The sequence below is a fragment of the Sciurus carolinensis genome, chromosome 14 (assembly GCF_902686445.1).
Source record: "Sciurus carolinensis chromosome 14, mSciCar1.2, whole genome shotgun sequence".
In the NCBI taxonomy this organism is placed as follows: domain Eukaryota; kingdom Metazoa; phylum Chordata; class Mammalia; order Rodentia; family Sciuridae; genus Sciurus; species Sciurus carolinensis.
In genome coordinates, this window is record NC_062226.1 from 55,810,139 (window position 1) to 55,832,815 (window position 22,677).

General features: G+C 31.8%; 1 protein-coding gene across 5 annotated transcripts in view; it reads left to right on the plus strand.

The window, feature by feature from the left end:
• The window catches only part of Zdhhc21 (zinc finger DHHC-type palmitoyltransferase 21), a 64,568-nt gene extending 42,400 nt beyond the window's left edge, over positions 1-22,168 (plus strand). For all 5 annotated transcript variants that reach the window (XM_047525095.1, XM_047525097.1, XM_047525098.1 and 2 more), the window contains 3 exons: positions 3,970-4,086; positions 16,209-16,252; positions 16,797-22,168. In XM_047525095.1, coding sequence (XP_047381051.1) covers positions 3,970-4,086; positions 16,209-16,252; positions 16,797-16,929 — 294 coding nt within the window. In that variant the 3' untranslated portion in view covers positions 16,930-22,168. The remainder of the gene's footprint in view (positions 1-3,969; positions 4,087-16,208; positions 16,253-16,796) is intronic.
• The last annotated feature ends 509 nt before the right edge of the window (positions 22,169-22,677 follow it).

Sequence of the window (22,677 nt, forward strand, 5' to 3'; positions counted from 1 at the left end):
TAATTCTGTTTTTTATTCAGATAAAAATTTTTATATCAACAAACCTTTGGTTAATGAAATTAATAGCAAATTCTATTGAAAATAGAATTTAAAAAAGCAAAGTTCTTGAATTAAATCTGACAAAGTTTTTGAATTAAATCTGACAGAAAAAATGTACAAAATATCCAGGGGGAAACTTAGGAAACATAATGAAAAGAAAATGTTATTTGTGAATGTATGTTTGAATGTGTGTTACAACTTGAAAATCCAACTTTAAGATTTTTATAGAATTTTTTATAGAAATCCAAATTTTCTAGAATAAGCAATTCCAGAAAAACAAGATGATATCACTTAGCCTTCAAGGTGTCAAGATGCATTACAAAGATGCCTGTTACTGGCACAGGGATAAACAAATAAACCAAGGGAACAAAATAGGCCAAATCAGAGGTGTATATTTAGATACTTGATCTCTCAATCCTGAAGAAAAGACAACTTTTCCAATAAATTATTGTGGGATAATTGAATATTCTTATAGTAAAAGTAAATTCGGATCCCTGTCTTTCACCGTGAACCGACAAAATATCAATTCTAAGTGGATTAGTGTCCTAAATTTGAAAGCTAAAACTTACAATATTAGGAGTAATATTATAATATTAATTATGTAATATTATTATTACTTCAGGGTCAAGAAGAACTTCTTAAACAGGATATAAAAATAGACACAGGGGCCAGGCGTGGCATGCCTGTAATCCCAGTGGCTCGGGAGGCTGAGATGGGAGGATCTTGAGTTCAAAGTCAGCCGCAGCAAAAGCGAGGTGCTAAACTCAGTGAGACCCTGTCTCTAAAATACAAAAAAAAAATAGGGCTGGGGATGTGGCTCAGTGGTTGAATGCCTCTGAGTTCAATCCCTGGTACGGGGTGTGGGGGGATTGATACAGGAAAAGATAAATTGCACTACCTTAAAATTAAGCACTTGAGTTTATCAAAAAATACCATAAAAAAAACCAAACATGTAGTCTCTTAATGAGAGAAGGTATTTGCAGTGTGCAAACAATATCAAAAATGCATGAAGAATGAATCAGTACCCTTTACCTTTTCATAGGGGTGAGGGGAAGATTGTGAGGAGAAGAAATGCACAGGAAGCTATGTGTGGTTTCAGGTATCCTCAGTCTTAAGAGGATAGTGTGTGAGCATGTGTTAATAAAAAACAGGAAGAAATGGAAACAGCAAAGAATAGTTACTGTTTATATTATTTTGCTAGGGTTACCATAACAAAATACCACAGACTGGGTAGTTTAAAGAGAAATTTATTTTCTTCCAATTCTCATGGGTGGAAAGTCTAAGAATATGGTGTTAGCAGATTTGGTTTCACCTTAGGCCTTTCTTTTTGGATTATATATGGCTACCTTCTTCCTGTTTTCTCATGCCATCTTTCTTCTAGGTGGGAGTGTCCTTAGTGTCTCTATGTGACCAGATTTTGTCTTCTTATAAGAACTCCAGTTGGATTGGTTTAGTGCCTACCCTAAAAATCTCAATTTGATTTAGTTACTGCTTTAAAGGCTTATCTCCAAATGTAGTCACATTCTGAGGCACTGAAGGTTAGAACTTACAGTTTTGGGTGGGTACTGTTTAGCCCATTTCGTAAAGATCTTGAATAGTGAATGAGTTCTTGGGATTTTGATAAAGTTTCCTAAGCCAGTTTTTGGATTCAGAGAGTGCTATATCTAAAAAAATCTTAGAACTAAAGATGTTCTCTAGAGAACAGTGTTAAATGACTCAAAAATATGGATTTAGTGTTCGTGCATGTGTGAACTTGAAATACAATTGTTTTTTGAAAGTGTAAAGGTAATAAAAAGGTAATTTCTAGATCAAAACGTTTTCCTGTTTTATATAAATACTGTAAATGTTTAACCAAATGAATAAATCTAATATTATAACTAGATCTTTTAGTCTTATCACCATCTCTGGCATTTATAAATTGTACTTGACTAAAAATTTTTTAAAATCTTTTCACTGGGAAAAGAGAGGATGAATTTTATTTGGTCAAAAATGATAATTTTAGTACAGTAAACTCTACTGTATTACAATATGTATATTTTAAAAAATCATTCTACTATGTAAACCCATGCAGCAAAACAACAGGGCTATGAGAAAATGGAGCCATAAGACTCAAAAACTTCATCAGTGACACTTAAAAGGATAAGAACCTAATAAAAATAGTAGTACAATTTTATTCATATTAGATGGTTAAGGCATACATAGATACTACAATAAGCCTGGTACTTTACCTTGAAAGAGACCTCACATTTTCTCAGGAGAATGCGCATCACAACAGTTGCAGAATGTGAGTTATTGGGAAGTGATAGAAGTAGAGTCTCTGAAATTGGAGGGAAAATTGTAAGATACATGTGAGTGTGGGTGTGACTCATCACACGTGTGACAGACACCGGGAGCTGGAAGATGTCTGAGGTGGGTATGTACTTTGTGTATTACTACCTGGTTTGATTCAGCAGGATGTAGTTTTCTTTGTTCATCTAGGTTTCTTGCAGATAAAATCTTGCATAAGAAACAAATTCTTGTAATGTTCAACTCTTTGCTTAATGTATCAGTTATGTTGGAACAAATTTGTGTTTTTAAATAGCGTTCATTATAGCCGAACTTAATGTATTTAAGAGTACCATCTTTTCAGTTTTGTATTGTAATGATTCCAAATTAGGTTTTTTTAATCAACCTTTTGAAAAGACTGTCTAATATTTGATTGCTATATAGCACTTGAAGTGTCTTGGTGAATTTTAAGTTTTTCCAGGCTAATGAATAAGTATTTGGGGTGCAAAACCAGAGTTTTGCTTGAGTGTAGTGGTTTATTGTTGTGATACACAGAAAAGTATCACTTCTTTTGTCTCAAGCAAGCACATTATTTTCAGTAGTCTCCCTACTTTTGGTAGTGCCACCAGAATACCTTACTCATTAATCAGAATCAGTGTTAAAGAAGGCATGTGGGTGATTGTGTTTTGGGGTGCAGGGCTTTCCAGTCTGCTTGTTGTTTTTATTCACTGTGACTGTTTTACTCCAAAGCTTAGCAACAACTGCTTTCCTGAAGAAATTTTAATTCTTTGACTCTTTCCCTCCTCTGGTATATTTGGTTGACAAGAGTGCTGGTGAATGAAATGCTTTTCGTGTTCCTGTCCTGTACCTGTCTCACTTTCAGGATCTTCATTTTTACACCTTGAGTCAGAAAATCGCCTTTCCCTTGCAGCATATCCAGCTGACCCTACTAGATATTCCTTTTCATTTCTACAGTACTTTCTGCTCATGTCCCCCTTACAGCATTTGGAGTTTTGCAAAGTTGGATTTTCTCTCTAAATAAACTGTGTACTTCTTGAGGGCATGGAGAACTATATCATTTTTACATTTCTACTACATATCATAAAGCATGACAGTGGTAGTAGGGTAATAGGATGGAAAAATGAATGAAGTAGGCTTGAAGTAGAATCCTTATGATTCTATTATATATGTTTTCCCCTTTGACAAAGTTAGATAATTTCTAGGTATTTTGGTTATTTGAACTTTAATAATATGAATCATGCTTTGCATTCAGAATTTTTAGCAGTGAAATAAAATTTTCTTTGTAGACCAAAAATTGTTGTGTCATCTGGGATTCGTTTTTTTTTTTTTTTTTTTTTTTTTTGTACAAATAGGTTAAAAAGCAAATAAGCGTAACTTGCAGCCCTGGGATAGAGGGATTTTTGACATAATAGAGTAGTGAAATCCTTGTATTTTTCAGCTTACTATTGTAAATTGAAAAGTTACTTTTGATATTTTCAATTATTGATATATTGATTAAGGGGAACAAACTCAGGAGTGGGGGGGAGGTAGTTCTTTTAAAATAATAAGGGGCTATATGTTAAGGCTCAAATCTGGATTTTTATTGCAATAAAAAGCAACTCTCCAAATTGTTTTTGAGACTTTCTTTTCTTTTTTTCTTTTTAGGACCTTTTTGTTGTTAGACATGAATTGGCCATAATGAGACTAGCTGCCTTCATGGGCATTACTATGTTAGTTGGAATAACTGGACTCTTTTATACACAACTAATCGGTATCATCACAGTAAGTATATTTTTAATGTAAAGTGACATTTTTATGAACATATTACCTAATTATGAACTTAATTCTAAAGTTATCAAAATTTAGAAATCAAAGGAGAAAATTACCTGTAATCTTTAATATATTTCTATTTTCATATGCCTGTATATAATTTTAAAGGAGTTATAATCAGGTACAGAAGTGTACATAAAATTTTGTATCCTGTTTTTGAAAATTGACAAAATGTTTTTGCATGATTACATACTTTGTGTTTACAGCTCTTTAAATTGTTATATATTCTCTGTTTAATGAATATGCCATATTTTAACTATTTTATTGATTGGCATCTAGTATTCAAGCACTTTTTCTATATTAAGGATAACACTGCTTTCTTTTTCTCTTTGAACTATTTAGACTAAATTCTAAAAAATGGAGTTTCTAGTATATTTCATTAGTAGTTAAGTTTATTTTTGCATATATTTTTAATTTATTGATATATAAACTAACTTAATAAGTGATTGTCATTGCTTATCTAGGATGTCTGAAAGGCCCTTTGACAGCTTCTCATTTTATGTTTGATACAGAAAAGTCTTGAAATAATGTCATCTATTTTTACATTTTTTATATGAACTTAAAAAGTATTGTTTATTTGCCTTTTTCATTTTTTTTCGCACTGCCTAATGGGAACAATTGTATCAAACACATGAAGTATCATATTAGGTACTAGTTCCCTCAGAGTTGCACTAATTTTCCTGTCTCATAGGTCAGTTTGATACTACAGGTGTACAAGCCATGAGAGATGAAGATTGAAATACCCTGGGCTGGAGTTGTATAGCTCAGTGGTAGAGCACTTACCTAGCCTGTGTGAGGCACTGGGTTTGATTCTCAGCATCACATATAAATAAATAAAATAAACATCCGTTGACAACTAAAAAAAAATTTTTTTAAAGATTGAAATGCACATTATCATACCATACTTTCTTCAGAAGTAGTAGAGATGACCCCTATACTATAGCAGAAAATATTTTTTTAAATGAGAAAAATCCTATTAAGGTTTTAAAAGATAATGCATGCTATTATAGAAAATGTAGAACAAAAATTTTCTTGTACATTATTGATGGGAGAATAAATTAACTTAAACCTCATTGAAGGGCAAATTGTCAATGTCTTTCAAAATTTAAAATACACAGCCTTTTGACCATCCTCTACAAAGTTGTTTTTTATAAGTTAGTTATTTGTGTGTAATCATGTACCTAAAAGGTCTCCAGCATTATGTATAATATATATTATACGTGAAAATTGTTGATACCAAAATATATACTGTGAAAAAATATAGTAAGAAAAATGTATTAGCACTATCATAAAGCAACAAGAAAAGTGTGGTACTGGCATAAGGATAGACATATAGATAAATGAAATAGAATTGAGAGTCCAAAATATACAGTTGTTGCTTGCTATCTGGAGCAGATTAGTTCCAAAGTGCTCTGTGGATAATGAAATTTGCAGTGAGGGCTCATTTCCCTTATACAAGTTGGCATTAATATTTGCATACACATCCCTCTGTATACTTTAAATAATCTCTAGATTAATTGTAATACCTAATATAACATAAATGCTATGTAGATAGTTGCTATAGTGTATTGTTTAGGGAATCATGACCAGAAAAAAATGTGCATGTTCATTACAGACATAGTTTTTTTTTTCCTAATATTTTCAATATATGGTTGTTTAATTAAATCTGGGTATGGAATCCACAAATATGGAGGGCCAACTATGCATGTACTGTGGTTATACAAATGGTGAGTCAATTTTCAGCAAAAGTGCCAAGACTTCAGTGGGGAAAAGAACAGTCTTTTTGCAATAAATGGTACTATTTTCTCATTCTCTAAGCTGTCTTTTCATGTTCTTGATCATGTCCTTTAAAGCACAAAGGTTTTTTTTTTTTTTTTTTTTAATTTTTACTAAGTCCAGTTTATCTCTTTTTTTCACTCTTTATATTCTGGTAAACAATTTTTCATACATGACATGTATGTTATGTAATGCTGGAGACCTTTCTGAGATACATGATTACACACATTCACATAGACTGTCTAGAGGCTATTGCATTGAAGAGGTTGATCAGAAGGGCTGTGTGTTTTATATATCCACATGCAAAAGAATGAAGTTGGACCGCTTCTTCTCAGAATAAACAAATTAATGCAAAATGGATCATAGTTTCAAATGATTGAACAATAACTCTTAGAAGAAAACAAGAGAAACTTTGGTGGCCTTGGACTAGACAAATTGGTAGTATCTTAGGGCATAAACTAATAAAGGAAAAAAATACCATATAAGTTGGACTTAATCAAAGTTATAAATTTTTGTGCTTCAAAGAATACTTATCAAGAAAGTTCAAAGACAGTTTAGAAAATGAGAGAAAGCATTTGCAAATCATTTATCTGATCAGGAACTTGTGTTTAGAATATATAAAAATCTTTTATAACTCAATAATAAAAAGGCAGCCCAACTAAAATATGGCCAAAGGATTTATCCAAAGAAAATATGCAGATGGACAATAAGCACATGAACAGATAGAACAGATTCTCAACCTCATTAGTCATCAGGGAAATGCAAATCAAAACCATGATGATGTACTACTCCAAAATCACTAGGGGCTAAAGACTGACAATAAGAATTGTTGGTGAAGATATGGAGGAATCAGAACTCTGATACACTGATAATGGTGATGTAAAATGGTACAGCCACTTTAGAAAACAGTCTGGCAGTTCTTTGAAAAGTTAAACATAAAGTTACCACTAGACTCAGCAATTCCACTCCTGTATCCACACGAAAAACTTGCACATTTATGGCAGCATTGTTCATAGTAACCTAAAATTGAAAATAATCTAAATGTCCATCATTTGATTGTGAGTACACAAAATGTGGCGTATCCATATAATAGGATATTATTTGTCCATGAAAATATGAAATGAGGTACTGATACATGCTACAACATGGGTGAACCTTAAAAACATGCTAACTGAAAGAAGATCCCATCTTTATGATTCCATTTATATGAAATGTGCAGAATAGGCAAATTTATATAGACAGAAAATAGATCAGTGTCTGACTAGAGTTAGGGGACTGAGGATGATAGCTACGGGGTACTTGGATTTTTTTATGAGGCGATGAACATGTTCTAGAAGTGAATTTACTGGGTCATATAAGATTGGTTCATCAAATAAGAAAATATTGAACCTTGTATACAAATGTTTCTGCCATCTTGCATTACTGCCAACAATATATGAGAATTCTGGTTGTTTCATATCTTCCTTATCATTTGTTGTTGCCAATCTTTTTAATTGTAGTTATTCTGGTAGTTTTAAATACTATCTTGTTTCAAGTTGAATTTCCCTGATGGTTAATGATGTTGAACACTTCTTTGTGTGTCTTTTAGCCTTTCATATATCTTTGAGAAATGTCTGAATATTTCATTATTCAGTTCGAAATGCTTTCCAGTATCCCTTGTGACTTCTCTAATGATGATGATGATAAATAACATAGTAATAGTAACATCAGCAAAGATGAGAATAAGTTATTCCCTAAAATCTTTTTCTCTGCTTCTATGCTTGTTCATATTTTATAAAAATGAACTTCTAGTTAATAAGTCTTGTCAAAACTGGTAAGTGATGCTTACATCTTTTGAATTTCCTTTTTTGAATTTACTCAAATCAATGATATATTCTTATGTTACTGTAACAGGATTTTTCTAGTGCTTAACCATTAATGACTGGGAAATGGACCATGGGAATATCACAGCCAAGAATACATGTACCTAGTGAGGGCTGTCAGATTTATAGCAGAGGATAACAATTTCCTTCCCACCTACCAGCTCCATAGTGTCAGATAGTTAAGGTTTCAAGATTTTTAAAGATCCTTACTCTAAAATTTTAACATTCTCTTCTGAGTTGGACCTAAGTAAGTTATTCATTATTTTTGTTCATTTTTGAAGGATGTATATCAAGTACCCCATTCTGACAGTTCCATTCTGCAAACACATTAATATTAATTCTCAAATTGTACAATTTTCTTTCTTTTTGTTGTAATATTGAATAACATTTCATTGAGGGACATTGAGTTCTGATGTGATGTTTCCAAAACTGAGTAGAAACCACATTTATTAAATAATGATCTGTCCAAAAGCTTCACCTCTTTTGCATATGTGAAATACCCTCTCAGAACATTCTGTACTGGACAGAGCTCTACCTGTAGAAATTGCATATCTGTGAAGCATTCAAAGAAGCATAAATATTGAAAGAAAGAGATTATATTCTATTTGTTAGTCTGCTCTTTAGTCACCATAGTTACTCTTGAATACAAATACAATAGAAATTATCATCAATTTTAATTGCATTTACTTGTATTTTCATAGTGCATCTCAACCACTATTCTTTTTGAATGGAGATGAGAATGTCCTCCTCCCCACATTGATGCAAATTCTTTAAGGCTCAGTTATTTAAAGTTGTTTGTATTCATATGAATTCAAGGATCTCTCTTTAAAGTGTGAGAGTGATGAATTTGTCAGGTAGCTTAAGAAAGAAAAGAAATGGGAGAAGAAATCACAGTAAATTTAATCATTCTACTGAAGTTTTCCTCCATCGCCTACCCCTGTACTTCAGAGATCTAAGAGGTGTTTTGGGATAACACTGGTGGGGATGTCAGTTCATTGTATAAAATGAATAGCTTGAGCTGGGATTGTGACTCAGTGGTAGAGCGCTTGCCTCGCATGTGTGAGGCACTGGGTTCTATTCTCAGCACCACGTATAAAGAAATGAATAAAAAATAAAGGTCCATCAACAACTAAAAAATATTTTAAAAAAAGGTTTAAAAAAATTGCATAGCTTGATTATAGGCATACTAGACAAACAGCCAAAACAAATGCTCTCTCTTGAGGTTTCAGGGAAGCAGTATGTCAGTTTTCAGTAATTTTTCTCCATTATTCATTTTAACTTAGAATAAGTAAATCATTTCTCTCAAGTATAAGAAGAGAAGTCCCATCCTCCTACTGATAGGAGATAACAGGATAATCATAGCAATGATAATCTAATGTCATTTTAAACCTAGAAAGAGTAGATTATCTGTGACCCAGATAAAATAATTAGAAATTACTTAAAAATAGTGGATTTCTAATCTCATTTCCAAGGTTAAAAGATCTCAACACAACCAGATGTTTCTGTTAAATAGACTAATCTGAAGACTGATTTTAAAGGATTACTTTGATTACTTTTTGATTTAATTTTAAACAGGATTTAAATATATGTATTTTTGTATTGTTACCAAAATTTATATTGGAGATAAGATGTTTTTTAAAATAATCTGCTTTGAGACATTCTTTTTTATTTAGGGGAACAAGTTCTTCTAGCTATTCCTTTCTTAGACTATTTGGCTCTTTTTTTTTCTCTTTTTTTTTGCTGTTTCTGAATGAAATCATGGTGTAGTTAGTAACATAATGGACGTTGTCAGAATTATTGAGCAGTAGGTCACACAGCCAAAAGTAATGTCCATTCTGAAGAGAATGAGTACTAATAGTGCTGGGTGGTTGTGTTAGTCATGTTTTCAGTGACTGGGCTTGGAGAGAGTTAATGGAGAAGTGCTGTAACAGCTGGTCCAGCGCATTCTGGTGAGGTTCTGACAGTGAGCTATTGTCTACCATGACACTCCTCTGACAGTTTATCTAAATTTTGTATACAAGCATTTTTGTTTCCTGGGCACTGTGGAGTTTACATAATAGCATAAGCTTTTGATGGTGTCTCTGGAGCTTAGTGCTTTTTTTCAGTTGTGAGGGTGGGGGTAGGGTGAGAAAGATGTATTTAGTTGCAGTTTAGTAAAAGGCTTTAATTTCACAAGTAAAATCAGTGTTTTTTTGTACTTTGTCTCACAGCTACTATTGTTGGATTCTATTTGAATTACTAAAGATAGCTTAAAACAAAGCTTTTCAAATTAAAAGAGGAAAATATTTTCTCCCCATAAGTATTGGCTCATATTTAACCTGCAGAGTTAATGTTTGCCTAAATAACTATAGAAAGAAACACAAATGCAAGCGTGATGTAATTTTAACTTGGTTATCTTGTGTAATGAAAAGTATCTTATGTTTAAAATTTTAAATCAGTTTAAAGAAGATTATCTATTAAATAGCATATTATTAATCAATTAGTGGATTTACTTGCTTTTTAATATGTACCCAGAAAAGTAGGCTTGAGATTATTAATCCTTGTAATTAAATTTTGCCAAGTATCCCAATGAATTAGTGTGGTGAATTAGCAGCATTTAGTACAATCTCTATACAAATACTGTTTGATCTACTCAACTCCAAGTCAGCATTGCAGATATGCAAATCATTTGTTAATTATGCTGAACCCAGCCCACTTATACTTCTACAAAGGGAGCACTGTGTAGCATTTTTGCTTTCCTTTCTGAGTTATAGTTTTGTTTAATAAGACAAAATAAATAAATATATTTCCCCACATAGTATTTCCAATTGTAATATTATACGAAGTACCTTCTCAGTACCTTATTAAAACTAGAAAAATCATTAAAATTGAAAATTTGATTACTCTTGTTAGGTGCTTTTAATGTCATATGTTGATATTGAATATAATAATTTCTCTGAATTTCGAATAAAGAATTTTATAGAAACTAGGTTCTCCCTTGCCAAGGTATTGGTTTAAATATCGAGTTATATTCCATAATAATATAAAGACATTCTTCTTAAAAAAGAATCATCATCAACATTGCTGTCTCTAAAATTATGATGTGTGGAATTGAATTGCTCTTTAGCATAAATATGTTCCTATATAACTTCTTTAATTTTATTTTCAGTTGTAGATGGACACCTCTATTTTATTTATTTATTTTTACATGGTGCTGAGAATTGAACCCAGTGCCTCACACGTGCTGGGAAAGCACTGAGCCACAACCCCAGTGCCATTAAAGTCTATTTATAATGCATTCTCTTTGCTCAGTGTAATCAACTACTTGGAACTATTTCTAATAAAATTAAAAGCAATTAAAGACAATTTAAATGTATTTCTATAATTTTTGTAGTAGAATAGTGCTTTTAATTTTATTAAAGCATTACTAATTGCTGAGTGATTAAATAGATGCTTTTTTGATAAGGAAACTAAACATTTATGAGTTTTGTTTTTAATTGGAATTTTCCCCAAATACTTATTTTACCATTTTATGATCTAAATGCACATAAATATTTAGCCTGATTTTAAAACACCATGTAATTGGAAAAAGCAGTGTATCTTATAGTTTTCTTGTGATCTTTTGCCACAGTGATTCATATGCTTCTCTCTGTCATAGTATATTGCTATATTAGTTATTCCTCAAATCCCAGCAAAAGGGACACTTTAAACACCATCTTCTGTTGATAACCAAAAACCTTATCAAAAGAACAATTTTGGTATTAAAAATGTAAGAGTAGTTAAATTTGAGTGTTGATTATATGCATAATTTTTCAACTATTTTGGATATTCTGTTAGTGTAAGATTTATTTATATAACACATAATCGTGTATACTCATCCCCTCTGGTTTCCTGTATAGTTTTTTCTTGTAAACTTGACTGCTCTTGGTACATTGTAAGCTCCTTCATGCTGAGGTTGTGTTATAAATAGGTACTTAGTAAATTTTTGATAGATGGACAATGAATAAATGAATTAGGGTTTATATACTTAGGACTTGTTTTTTCAACTGGATTATAAGCTCCTTGTGGTCACAGGATTTTATATAGATAGTTTCCCATATATCAAATCTCTGTATTAAGTCTCTGTCATTTTATCTTTCATTGTACAAACTTTTTTGTTTGTTTAGATGTAATTTTGAAGAGTTACATTCTGATGTAATTGAGACCCTGTCTCTAGGCCCTCTCAGAAAGTATTTAGTAGACACTATCAAAAACTAGGACTTATGTTTATTGAGGAGTTACTGGGGACTTTCACATAGTAACCAATTTAATCACCATAAAAACCTACTAGGTAAGCATTATTACTTGGAAATTGAAGGACAGAGTTTTTAAGGAATTTTTCTTAAGGTTTTAGAGCAGGAACATGACTTGATAAAAAGCTTGAAAAAGTCTTTCCAAAGTTATTTTGGAAAGACTTTCAGTGGCTGCAGACATAAGATCTGCTGCCTTCTCACTTTGGTTCTATGATTGCTTAAATATTTATGTGAACTTTACATCCCAAATAAAAAGCATAGCTAATCTTCTGTTGGAGCTGGATGTTTAAAGAACCATTCATTTCAAATGAGGAAAATAGTTCTGGCTTCCAAGGAGGAGAGTGAGTTAAGATTAACAGAACATTTTCTATTGTTAGATTGCAAAACTAACTTTTAATTAAAAATAAGGAATGCTATTTGGGCCATGTGAAATGAATTTAGTGCTGTAAATTTATATTGTTACCCATTTTGTGCAGTATATCCTACTAGGTGCTTTGGAAACATTTAAACTCAAAGTGAAATGAGCTCCTGTTTGTACACTGACCCGGGGTGCTAAGAAGTCGAGTGAAACACTTTCTTACCATTGGGAGTAATTAGTAACAGAGAAAACAAGTATATTATCTCTAATTGTGAGAAATTTTTCCTGATAATTGTTTTGAACTCTAGATTAATTCAGCATGTAGTCACTGAATTAGGTAGCTATATGCAGCAGAGTTAGAAGCATCGATAAAACCAATAGTAAGATCAGAGTGCAGATGATTGTTGAGGTTAGACTGAACTGTTTTTGCGGCTTCTGTAACTGATATAATATTTTTACTTCCATAGGCGTTCAGTTTGACAGGCCTAGAAACTCCTTTTTGAAACTGTTTCCAAAGTTAATCAGGCCCAGAGCCTGTGACTCAAAAGATATAGTATATTCTTTATATACCATTGTTAGGGGTGCCAAAGGATTCCAGTACATTCCTTCTCCTATGCAATAACATATGTGGCAAAGTGTTGCTTGGTGAGAATGAACTCAACGCAGGATGAGTTAGTTGGATGGACTACATCAAGTTATCTTTACCAGTGTTAGACTTGTTAACAAACCTCTGATGATAAATTCTTGCTTTTCAACTTCCCCCCACCTCATCCTTCATTTTTCTAATATACAACCAGTAGATACAGTTCTCTCCTTCTATTGGCAACTCCTCCCCCCAACCCCTTTCCAGGTATAGTCTTATTAGTTGGGATATAATTTTCTTTTATAGTCCAACTTAGTTTTTGGACTAAACCTGAGAGATAATTTCCTAGGCTAATAAGATTAATCATCATGAAAAGATAAAGTGTTGATTAATAAAACGAGTAAGACCTAAATTTTTGTGAAGCCAAAACTCCCCCAGTGTGAAAAATTCTCATGTATCTCTTAGTTATGCAGACTGATGAAAGTTTTAGGTATTGTGATCATTGGGCCATACTAGACATAAATACTTCTCAGAAAGTAATAGAACCTCATTCTAGCAATTTACTGTAAATGCTTGTCTTTTTATCATTTCTGGAAGAGTGAATGGGGGGGCAGTACTTAAATTATATATTGTATTTATACTCTTTGAGATTTGATGTCTTATTGGTCCTTTTCTATGGGCACTTAGTGTTGGTAGTTGTATTGAATGGAGTTCTCTGCATCGAAATACTTTAATTATTTTAGGGCTGGAGTTGTGGCTCAGTGATGAGCGCTTGCCTGGCATGTGTGAGGCCCTGGGTTTGATACTCAGCACCACATATAAATAAATAAAATTGAACAAGAAAGATCCATTGACAACTAAAAAATAGATATACATAAAAAGAAATATTTTAATTATTTTAAAAATTCCACTTTTCTCTGTAAACAAAACAAAAAGTAAATAAAACCTAATTTACTTTTTTCTGATTTAGCCCTTAAGAATAACTTGTGGTTTTACTCCCTGGCAATAGTAACATCTCCCCTCTTCTTTGCTGTTTCTGTGATGCTTGTGAATGTGTTAACATAACTTGTGTTGCTCTAGTGTATTGTGTAAATGTCAGAACAAAAACTTGATGACATGTTTGGATGCCCAAATGTAAATTGTACTTTTTTCTTATAACAGTTTTCTGAATAGCCAACTTTCAGAGAGCTAAACATTGGGCATTTCTAGAGGGGGGTGAAAGTAACCTATTTTAGTCAGCCACACAAATTCTGTTCATAAAGTGGTAGTAGACATCACATCCTTTGAATGAATAACCTAGTCATGAGATTTTAAAAGTAGAATTCTGTTTATTTCCTAAAATAGGTTCTAGAAAGGTATTAAAAATATAAAAATTAAAGCTGGTTCTACATGAAATCTAAATCTGAAGTCTTTAAAATTGATTATTTTATTGCCACAAATAAATTCCTGAAGGTTATAGCCAAGTTGTAAATTCTACATAGTAAAAATTTTCTTTAATATTAGCTGATGATAATCTTAGAAGTAATAGACTTTGAAATTGACTTCCTTATCCTGAAATGTATCTGGGTATTATCCATGGCCATGATTTTTAGACCATCCATGTACCTTTCCTGATAGCTTCTTGATTCTGTTCTCTCTTTTATTTTGTACTTTTGAATGAGCTGTCTTAATTGCTTTGAAACAAGTGACTACCAGACTTTAAGAAACCATCCAAATGACTTAATTCACTTCTTTTACAGATGTGGTACCTGAAGCCCAGGTTTTGTTGAAATCCTTTATTAATGTCTTGTGTATTTGTAGACTACATTTTCATAAACAAATAAAAACCACATTGTTTTGAAGAAGTTATGCAACAGAACCAAGAAAGGTTAATTATAAATAGAATTGTCTTCAGATATCATGAATTTCAAAGCATAATAGGGAAACTAATATATATAGAATATGTAGCTTATCTGACATTTTTTTACAAATCCCTGGAAAATCTGTAACTGAAGCTCTGTTATTGGTTACTAGTCATCTAAAAAGCAGATTTATTTAACCTTATGTATGCTTAACTGTGGTTATCTAACTATTCATGCATGAGACAATAATATTATAAGCTATTCATGTAACATCTCTTAAAAAGTTTTTTAAAACAAAGGTGCTGTTTGTTAGCATCATTGTTAAAAAAAAAAAATTCTACAAAACCAGATAAATTTGAGTTGCAGCCATAAGCATTTGTATGTACATTTCTACTTAATAATGGTGAAGTCTACCTTCTGCCCTGTGTGAGCTAGGAATTAAGGTAAAGCAAAGGAGAAAAGAGGAAAACTTAGCTAATGTTTTTGTATCCTTGAAAGAATATATTCTGTACTGCTTTAAAGTATGTTTCAAATATAAACTTTTAACTGAAAATAAGATTGTGCATTTGTGTGTTGATTAGTTTGGTATGACTTATAATAATTTGCCAGTCTAATGATAAGCAGTTTAAGCCAGCATTTCTCGAAACTGTCTTCTTTCTGTTTGTTATTTTTCTTTATATTTTATTAGGGCCTTCCAGAAAACACATAATAAGAAATATTACTATGAAGAGTGATTTTTCTATTGGAAAAAAAAAATCATTTTTACTAAACAGTACCAATCAGCTAACTTCAGTTTTCAGAGCAATATATGTTATGATATGACAAATTCATAAACAACCTTGTTAAATTTTATTATTTACAGAAATCTAGAACCAATTGTACTCCAACTCTTAGTTTTTTGTTCATTAGTGTCTTTCATATTGCTATTTAAAATGCATATTTACTGAAAATAAGTACCAGACTTTGATCAAGAAAACAAGTCATATATGTTTTAAAATATTTTTTAATTGTAGATAGACACAATACCTTTATTTTATTTATTTATTTTTATGTGGTGAAGATTCAACCCAGTGCCTCACATGTGCTAGGCAAGGGCTTTCCCTCTGAGCCACATCCAGCCCACAGTCTTAAATTTTAATGAAGTGGTGCTCCCACAATTTTTATGAGGTTTTATATTTGAGTAATTTTTTGGTATAATGTAATGTTGATTCTGTTTTTCCAAGGGAACTGCAACAGTGTATGTAGATCATTTAAAATTCTCAGTACCCATATTTAAACATTTTAAATCTTCAGCATTCTCTGAATAGGGTTTAAGTCATCATAAAATAGATAAAGACTTGATAAATTTGTTACATTTGAGTATTTTTTTTTTATTTTTAATAGGATACAACATCTATTGAAAAGATGTCAAACTGTTGCGAAGAAATGTAAGTATAAACGTGAACTGTGTATTGCTCTTAAAAATTGAAACAACTGGCCACACTCAAGAACCATGTATGTATAATGGAAAGATAATATAATGATGGCTTTTTCTTGGTGCCTTGTCTGAGACTGGAGCTAGACAGGCATACCCCAGTCTTATAGTAGGGGGTCTTCCAGCCAGGATAGTTTTTAAACAAAATAAGTACTGATTATTCTTGTTCCTTGTCTAACTAAAGTAAGTTAAATTATTTGTCCTGAAAGTACATCAAAAGAGATTTGCTACTGTGTTGTTGACACACATTCTATTAATCCTGAGATTCTCCTCTGCTTCAAAAGTTGCTCTAGGTTGATTGACGATGCAGATACAATATCTGCTATCCAGAGTTAAAACTCAGCTGCATGCCACAATGAAAGGAAAGCTGTATTTGTGATGCTGGGACACAATTCATCAGAGTCCAGTAATGGATCCCCAGCCAACCTGTATTGTTTTAGCTGACTGAAGTGCACCATGGGAGTGCTGTCTTTCACTAATAATGCTGTCTTCTGTAGATCGAGGCCCCGAAAGCCATGGCAGCAGACCTTCTCAGAAGTTTTTGGCACTCGTTGGAAGATCCTGTGGTTCATTCCTTTCAGGCAGAGGCAACCACTGCGAGTTCCCTACCACTTTGCCAATCACGTCTAAACAGATGGATGGTGGGCACAGATGGGTCCTCCATGCTGGAAATGCGTTACAGGTTTTATGATAATAGAACTATGACAGTCTTCAAGTCAATTAAAATCCACCCACCAATCTTAGGCATCATAATGTGCCCCAGGCTTTATTTTAATAGTGATCTTGATCCTGTTGTGGGACTAATACAAGATCTATATTTAAGTTTTAAAGCATGTTTACTTTCAAATTAGCTTTCCACAGAGATTTCTATAAATGCTTTTGTTATTAAACTCAAAAGGCAGCGATTAGGATGAAATAATTGTACATAAGTTTCTTTTAGTACTGACAGTGTTACAGATTTTAATTTATGGGAAATTTCAGATGTTTATTTAAATTTTCACTTTTAAGTAGTACTAATGAAATCTGAATTTAATTATTCAGATTTTGCGAAACTTGATTTTTACCTTTTATGTAAATTTTTTTTCAAATACAAGTTAAAATACTTCCTTTTGTATGTGCTGCAAGATTTTTTTAAATGCAGTGTAGAATTGAACAACAACAAAAGGCAGTGTTTTTTTAGAGCAGCTTTCTAATGTTTTCTCCTTTTCTTTGGTTCTACTAGAACCAAAAGAAAACACCACTAAAGTGAAATGCCAGCTACCTACCTTATAATAAAGAAAAGATTAATTTTTCCATATTAATTTTCCCTACCTTTTCCCTTTACTGTTATAATTATTGATTGTTAAGGATATTTGCTCCCAAGAGAAATTTGTGACCAGTGGCATACATTCCTGTTTACCCTAAAATTTTAATGAGCAAAAAGGGTAGAAAATTTGCAATAATTCCAGTTACTTTTTCTAGTGCAGTTACATTAGAATGCATATGTTTTTAAAATGCCAGTATAACTAGATACTATATAATGTACAGTGTAAAGAAGAATATTGTGCTTTTAAAAATATATATCCTTTTTACTTTTATTTATCTACTAGTGAATCTACAATTATTCATTGGAGGTTTATATACTAGAGATTGGCCAACTCATTGAAATTTTATTTATAAAAAGTTACTAATAAAAAGTAAGTTATTAACTTTCATGTACTGATAATGACCTAAATTGAAATTAAATTTTCATTGGCCAGCTATAATTTATATTGCTCTAGATACCTTTTATCAGTAGCTAATGTTAGGAAATGACCTTTAAATAAGAAAATAGAATGATCTATATTTATCATTAGCATTATACAGATTTAAATTGTTAATAGTGATTGGAAAGCACAGAACATTTGGGTGAAAAGACATTTAGTATGCTTTGAAATAAATTTAGCTTTTAATTTTTTTCCATTAGAATACTGCAAAATCCATGTTTTTTAAAAAATTTGTGTCCTCACAGTCATTCCCCTGAAGAGAAGATTAAAATAGTGTACAATTCTTGGACCATATTAATATTTTTCTTTAGTTACTTTTGAAAGTAAGAAATCATACCTGGTAACTAATGAAACAGAAGGTAACCATTGTTAGTCAATTAGTTATACTATGACTAGTTCATTCACAAATTGTAAATATCTTATAAAATATCCTAAAATAATAGAATCAACTCTTCTCAAAAACAATACCATGTTTTTTATGTTCTAATTATAAAGTGTTAATATTTTAAAACTTAGAAGTGGCAGATGAAGGTATTTATTGGTGCTGATCAGGAGCATAGTAAATTTAAAGTAAGAAATATATTTATAAAGGTTGCAGAAACATAAAATTAGTTTGTGTGTTGGCCAGTTGGGTTGAATTTTGTGCAAGCTAACTGACCAACTTTGACCTTGTGGCAGAACTATGAAAAGGAAGTAATGTAGCTATAATGTAGGTAGATATCAGTTGAATACCTTTTATTGTATATATTCCTTTCACATAAGGACTTTGAGAAAACAGCAGAGCCAAGTGAAGACCTTGTACAGAGCTTTGTGGACATATTTCATGTAGTAACAGTAGCTATACTGAAAGGTAATGAGAGAAGTCTTTTTCCCATTCTAAGGATATATATTTTTTATTTTCTTAGATTTACCACTTCTAGGGCATATTCTCTTCCTTTCTTTCTCTTTACCTTCCCTGGTTCTGATCCCTCTGTACCCTTTTCCTCTTAAGTTATTGAACTACAAACTAATGCACTAGATAAGTATATACTTATTTTGTTTGAATGTCAGAAGTGCTACATATCAACATATTTACATAGAAATATGTATTAAAGTGTATCTGAATAGGCTTATGATGTAATTTACAGTATTCTCAAGTTAGCACACCTAACCCTACTGTGAGATTTGTAATTGTTGTTAGACTACTAGATAGTAGCCAGATGGCAGTTTCCTAGGGATTGTTTAAACTCTGGTGTTCTTTCTGCGCCCTCTTTTGGCTAATTGATGTAATTATACTGGCTCTAGAGGTTTGCTGTCCCATAAGTAAATTCTGAACATGTCAGAGGTACACACTAAGAAGGAATACATGTACAAAAATATAAAATTTTATGAAAATGAATATGTTGCTGTTGACAATGTTATTTCTAGCTCAAAAGAAGATGACTACTTTCCTTTATTATGTACATTCTTAGTATAATTTTTACTGAAATCCACGAATTTAGATTAGGACAAACTAAGCCATTTCATGTATTTTATTTTAAATCTTATTTTGGCAAATTAATTCCTTAGACTTAGAAAAGCCATTACCTTAAACTTACCAGTTTATTATAAAACACAGAAATTTATTATAGTTACAATGGCATCTAAGCATCTAGAATGTTTTACTGAGTATCTAAAAATACATTTAGTTTTCTCATTCCCAATTTTGGAATGATTTTTTTAACTCAATTTTTTGCCTGAAAACAACTAAAAAGAGATTAATAATTCTTCATATACTTTTTCTTTTCTTCATTCCTTTTTTAACTTCTCCAGTCTGAATTATACCTGTAGTTGTAGCAAGCAGTTTAATATGTGTTCTGGATAACCATGAGATAACTGAAGGTGTTGAGCATTAGAAAATATTTATGAGTAGTGAGATTACTGATGTAATCTGTGTTTTGGACTGAAGCATTTCTTTATGAATTTTCCATTTAATTTTAACCAAATATAAATTAAGAATTTTTTACATTGGCAAAGTCATTAATTTGGCTTCTGGAGAGGAAAGGTTTTTCTAGGATGCATTTGTACTTCCTGAGCAATCATATTAGTTATTTTCTGCAAACAGAAATGTTTATGGGCTTAATAGAGGCTCAAAATTATAGGCAGAAATGAATAGAGTTCAGAATCCTTCAACAGTAAGCATTTGGCTAAAGAGTTATTGGTACTTGTAACCTAAACTTAAAAATATTAAGTTAACTTATGTTTCATTGTAATAAAAATATTATTTTATGTAAGAGTCATATTCTAAAAATTGCATTTATCATAAGAGACAGCTATTTAAAGTTATAGTTAACATATTAACCTCTCTTTCAGAAGAAAAAATCATTTACATTTCATAATATTGAAGTAGGAACTTGAGAGTGTAGTATAGTGGTAGGGCATAAGGTAGGCCTGGGTCCAATTCCCAGCACTGAAAAATAAAAGAAAAATCAAGTAGAAAACATCAGCATGCAAAAAATTCAGTATGACAACTGAATATAACTTCTGTCAGAATTAACATCAATGCATTTTTACTAATGCACACAGGAATTTTCATTAAGTATGGTGGCTAATTATAACTATGATCAGTCAGATTTTCAAGTCACTTCCATACAAGTTATCTAGTTGGAAATATGTTTTGCTCTAAAGGGTTTATTAATTCTGAATGCTAACCAGGAAAACTTAAGTTAGGACAATACTTGCAACCAAGAAGTGTGAACTAATTTAGATTATGACCACACGATTTTCTATGTGTTAAATCACGGGACAGTTCTAGTATTCTCACATGTTACTATAAAACCATAATGTATCTAGCTGTGAATCAATATGGCATTAATATTCACTAATATAGCTGCTAGTTTCTCTCTGGACTTTCTCAAGTATATGACTATTTCTTCTCTTGTGCTTTATGTATTAATAGATTACCTAGCTCAAGTTTACTAAAGTATAGTTACTTTAAGCAAGTTTTTGATGTGACCTCTAATATACATAGATATATCTAGAATTTATTTGAAGTTTATACTTAAAAACATTAAGTAATTTACATAGGTACAAGTATTAGACTTTCATCCAAGCTCTACTACTCTCTCTTTGAAAAAATATAAGTAGTTAATAAGTCGAGTACATTTAGTCTGTTCTACTTGCTAGTATTACTAACCATGTAATTAACTAATGAATGAGTATGTTATTTAATGCCCACATTGTTGCTTTCTGTTCTAAAAGTCAACCTGATTTTTGCCTGTAAATCAAAAATTTTAGTATGCTCTATCTTTAACCATTCTCTGTTGAATTCTAGAATCTTTTACAATAGAGTATGAGAAAGTATTAGATCCTACTTGCTTGCAGTATTTTGAACCAATGTTGTTATATTATCAGTCAATATTTAACATTTCTGCTACCTTTGGGATGGTGATGGTTTATCTCTAAGAGTGACTTTTCTCTGACTTCTTTCATTATCATTTTGCAATTTTTTAACAATAGAATTCACTGTTTTTATCTGTTTTTCAGAAGTTGCAATACTGCCTTCTAGTGCTAATTTGAAACAGAAATAACAGTATTCAAGATTCTTAAATCGCTGATATTAACTGATATTTTTCCATTGTCATATTTTTTACTGTTACTATGTCCTTTCCCCCTGATCACTGTAGAGGACAGGAATCAATGAGTAGTGAGCAGCCAAAAAATTGGAGAGAGAGAGTGGGGAAACAATAAGATGGGGAGAAGGCCAGACAGAGCATGAGTAATCAGCATCTCAACAACAGGGTAGACTGCAGACACCTTCTATGACCTCACAGAATCTTGCTGTAGTCATTTTATTTTAACCTATCTCTTGTTGATACCATTTTCTGTAAGAGTTGTTAGCTTTTAGTTCAGGTTATTTACGGAGTTTATATTGCTCTTTCTCTTCAGTTGGTCAGATGCCTTGGAGAAATTAATTTTAAATAAGTAATTTGGTAGTGTATGCCAACATGCAGTATTAAAAATAATGTGGAAATGCAGCTATATTTAATGCAGAAGGGAAATGAATAGATGGCTCTAAATTTGAAAAAAAAAAGTGGGACTTTTTTTGACGTGTGTCTTAGGGCAAAAAAAAAAAAAAAAAAGGATAGTGTTATAGAAAATTTTGTCACCAGAGGAAAAAACAATAATTTGAATATAAAGGGTGACTTTCACCTTATCATTTGGGATATTTTGGATTTCTTGATACTGTGAAGGTCTCCATTTCTGTTGGTGTTTAAATTCCTTGTACCATGTAATGTAGTGCTTAGCACAGTTGTTCAACACTCTGGGCTTTTAGTATTGATAGAATTATATTTAAACAAAGATGTGGACAAAACAGCAGCAACAAAAGATGTGTTTCTTTTTGTGACTTTGCTTGCCTCTTTGACTTAATACAGGGTTTGATTGTAGCTGTTAACTAAAGGGAAAGCTTGTCTGCATATTGCGAGCTCTGTATTCTTGCCAGTATGCATGGGTGATACTTTAACCTACTGGTGCCTGAAGTTAGTGTTTTACAACTTCAACAACTAAAACATCCTGGTGCTATTCATTTTAGCATTGAGTGACATTTTTAATTCCTGTACCAAAGAGTTAATTTTCATTTTAGTTGACTGAGAGTTTCCTCTCGCATCTATGT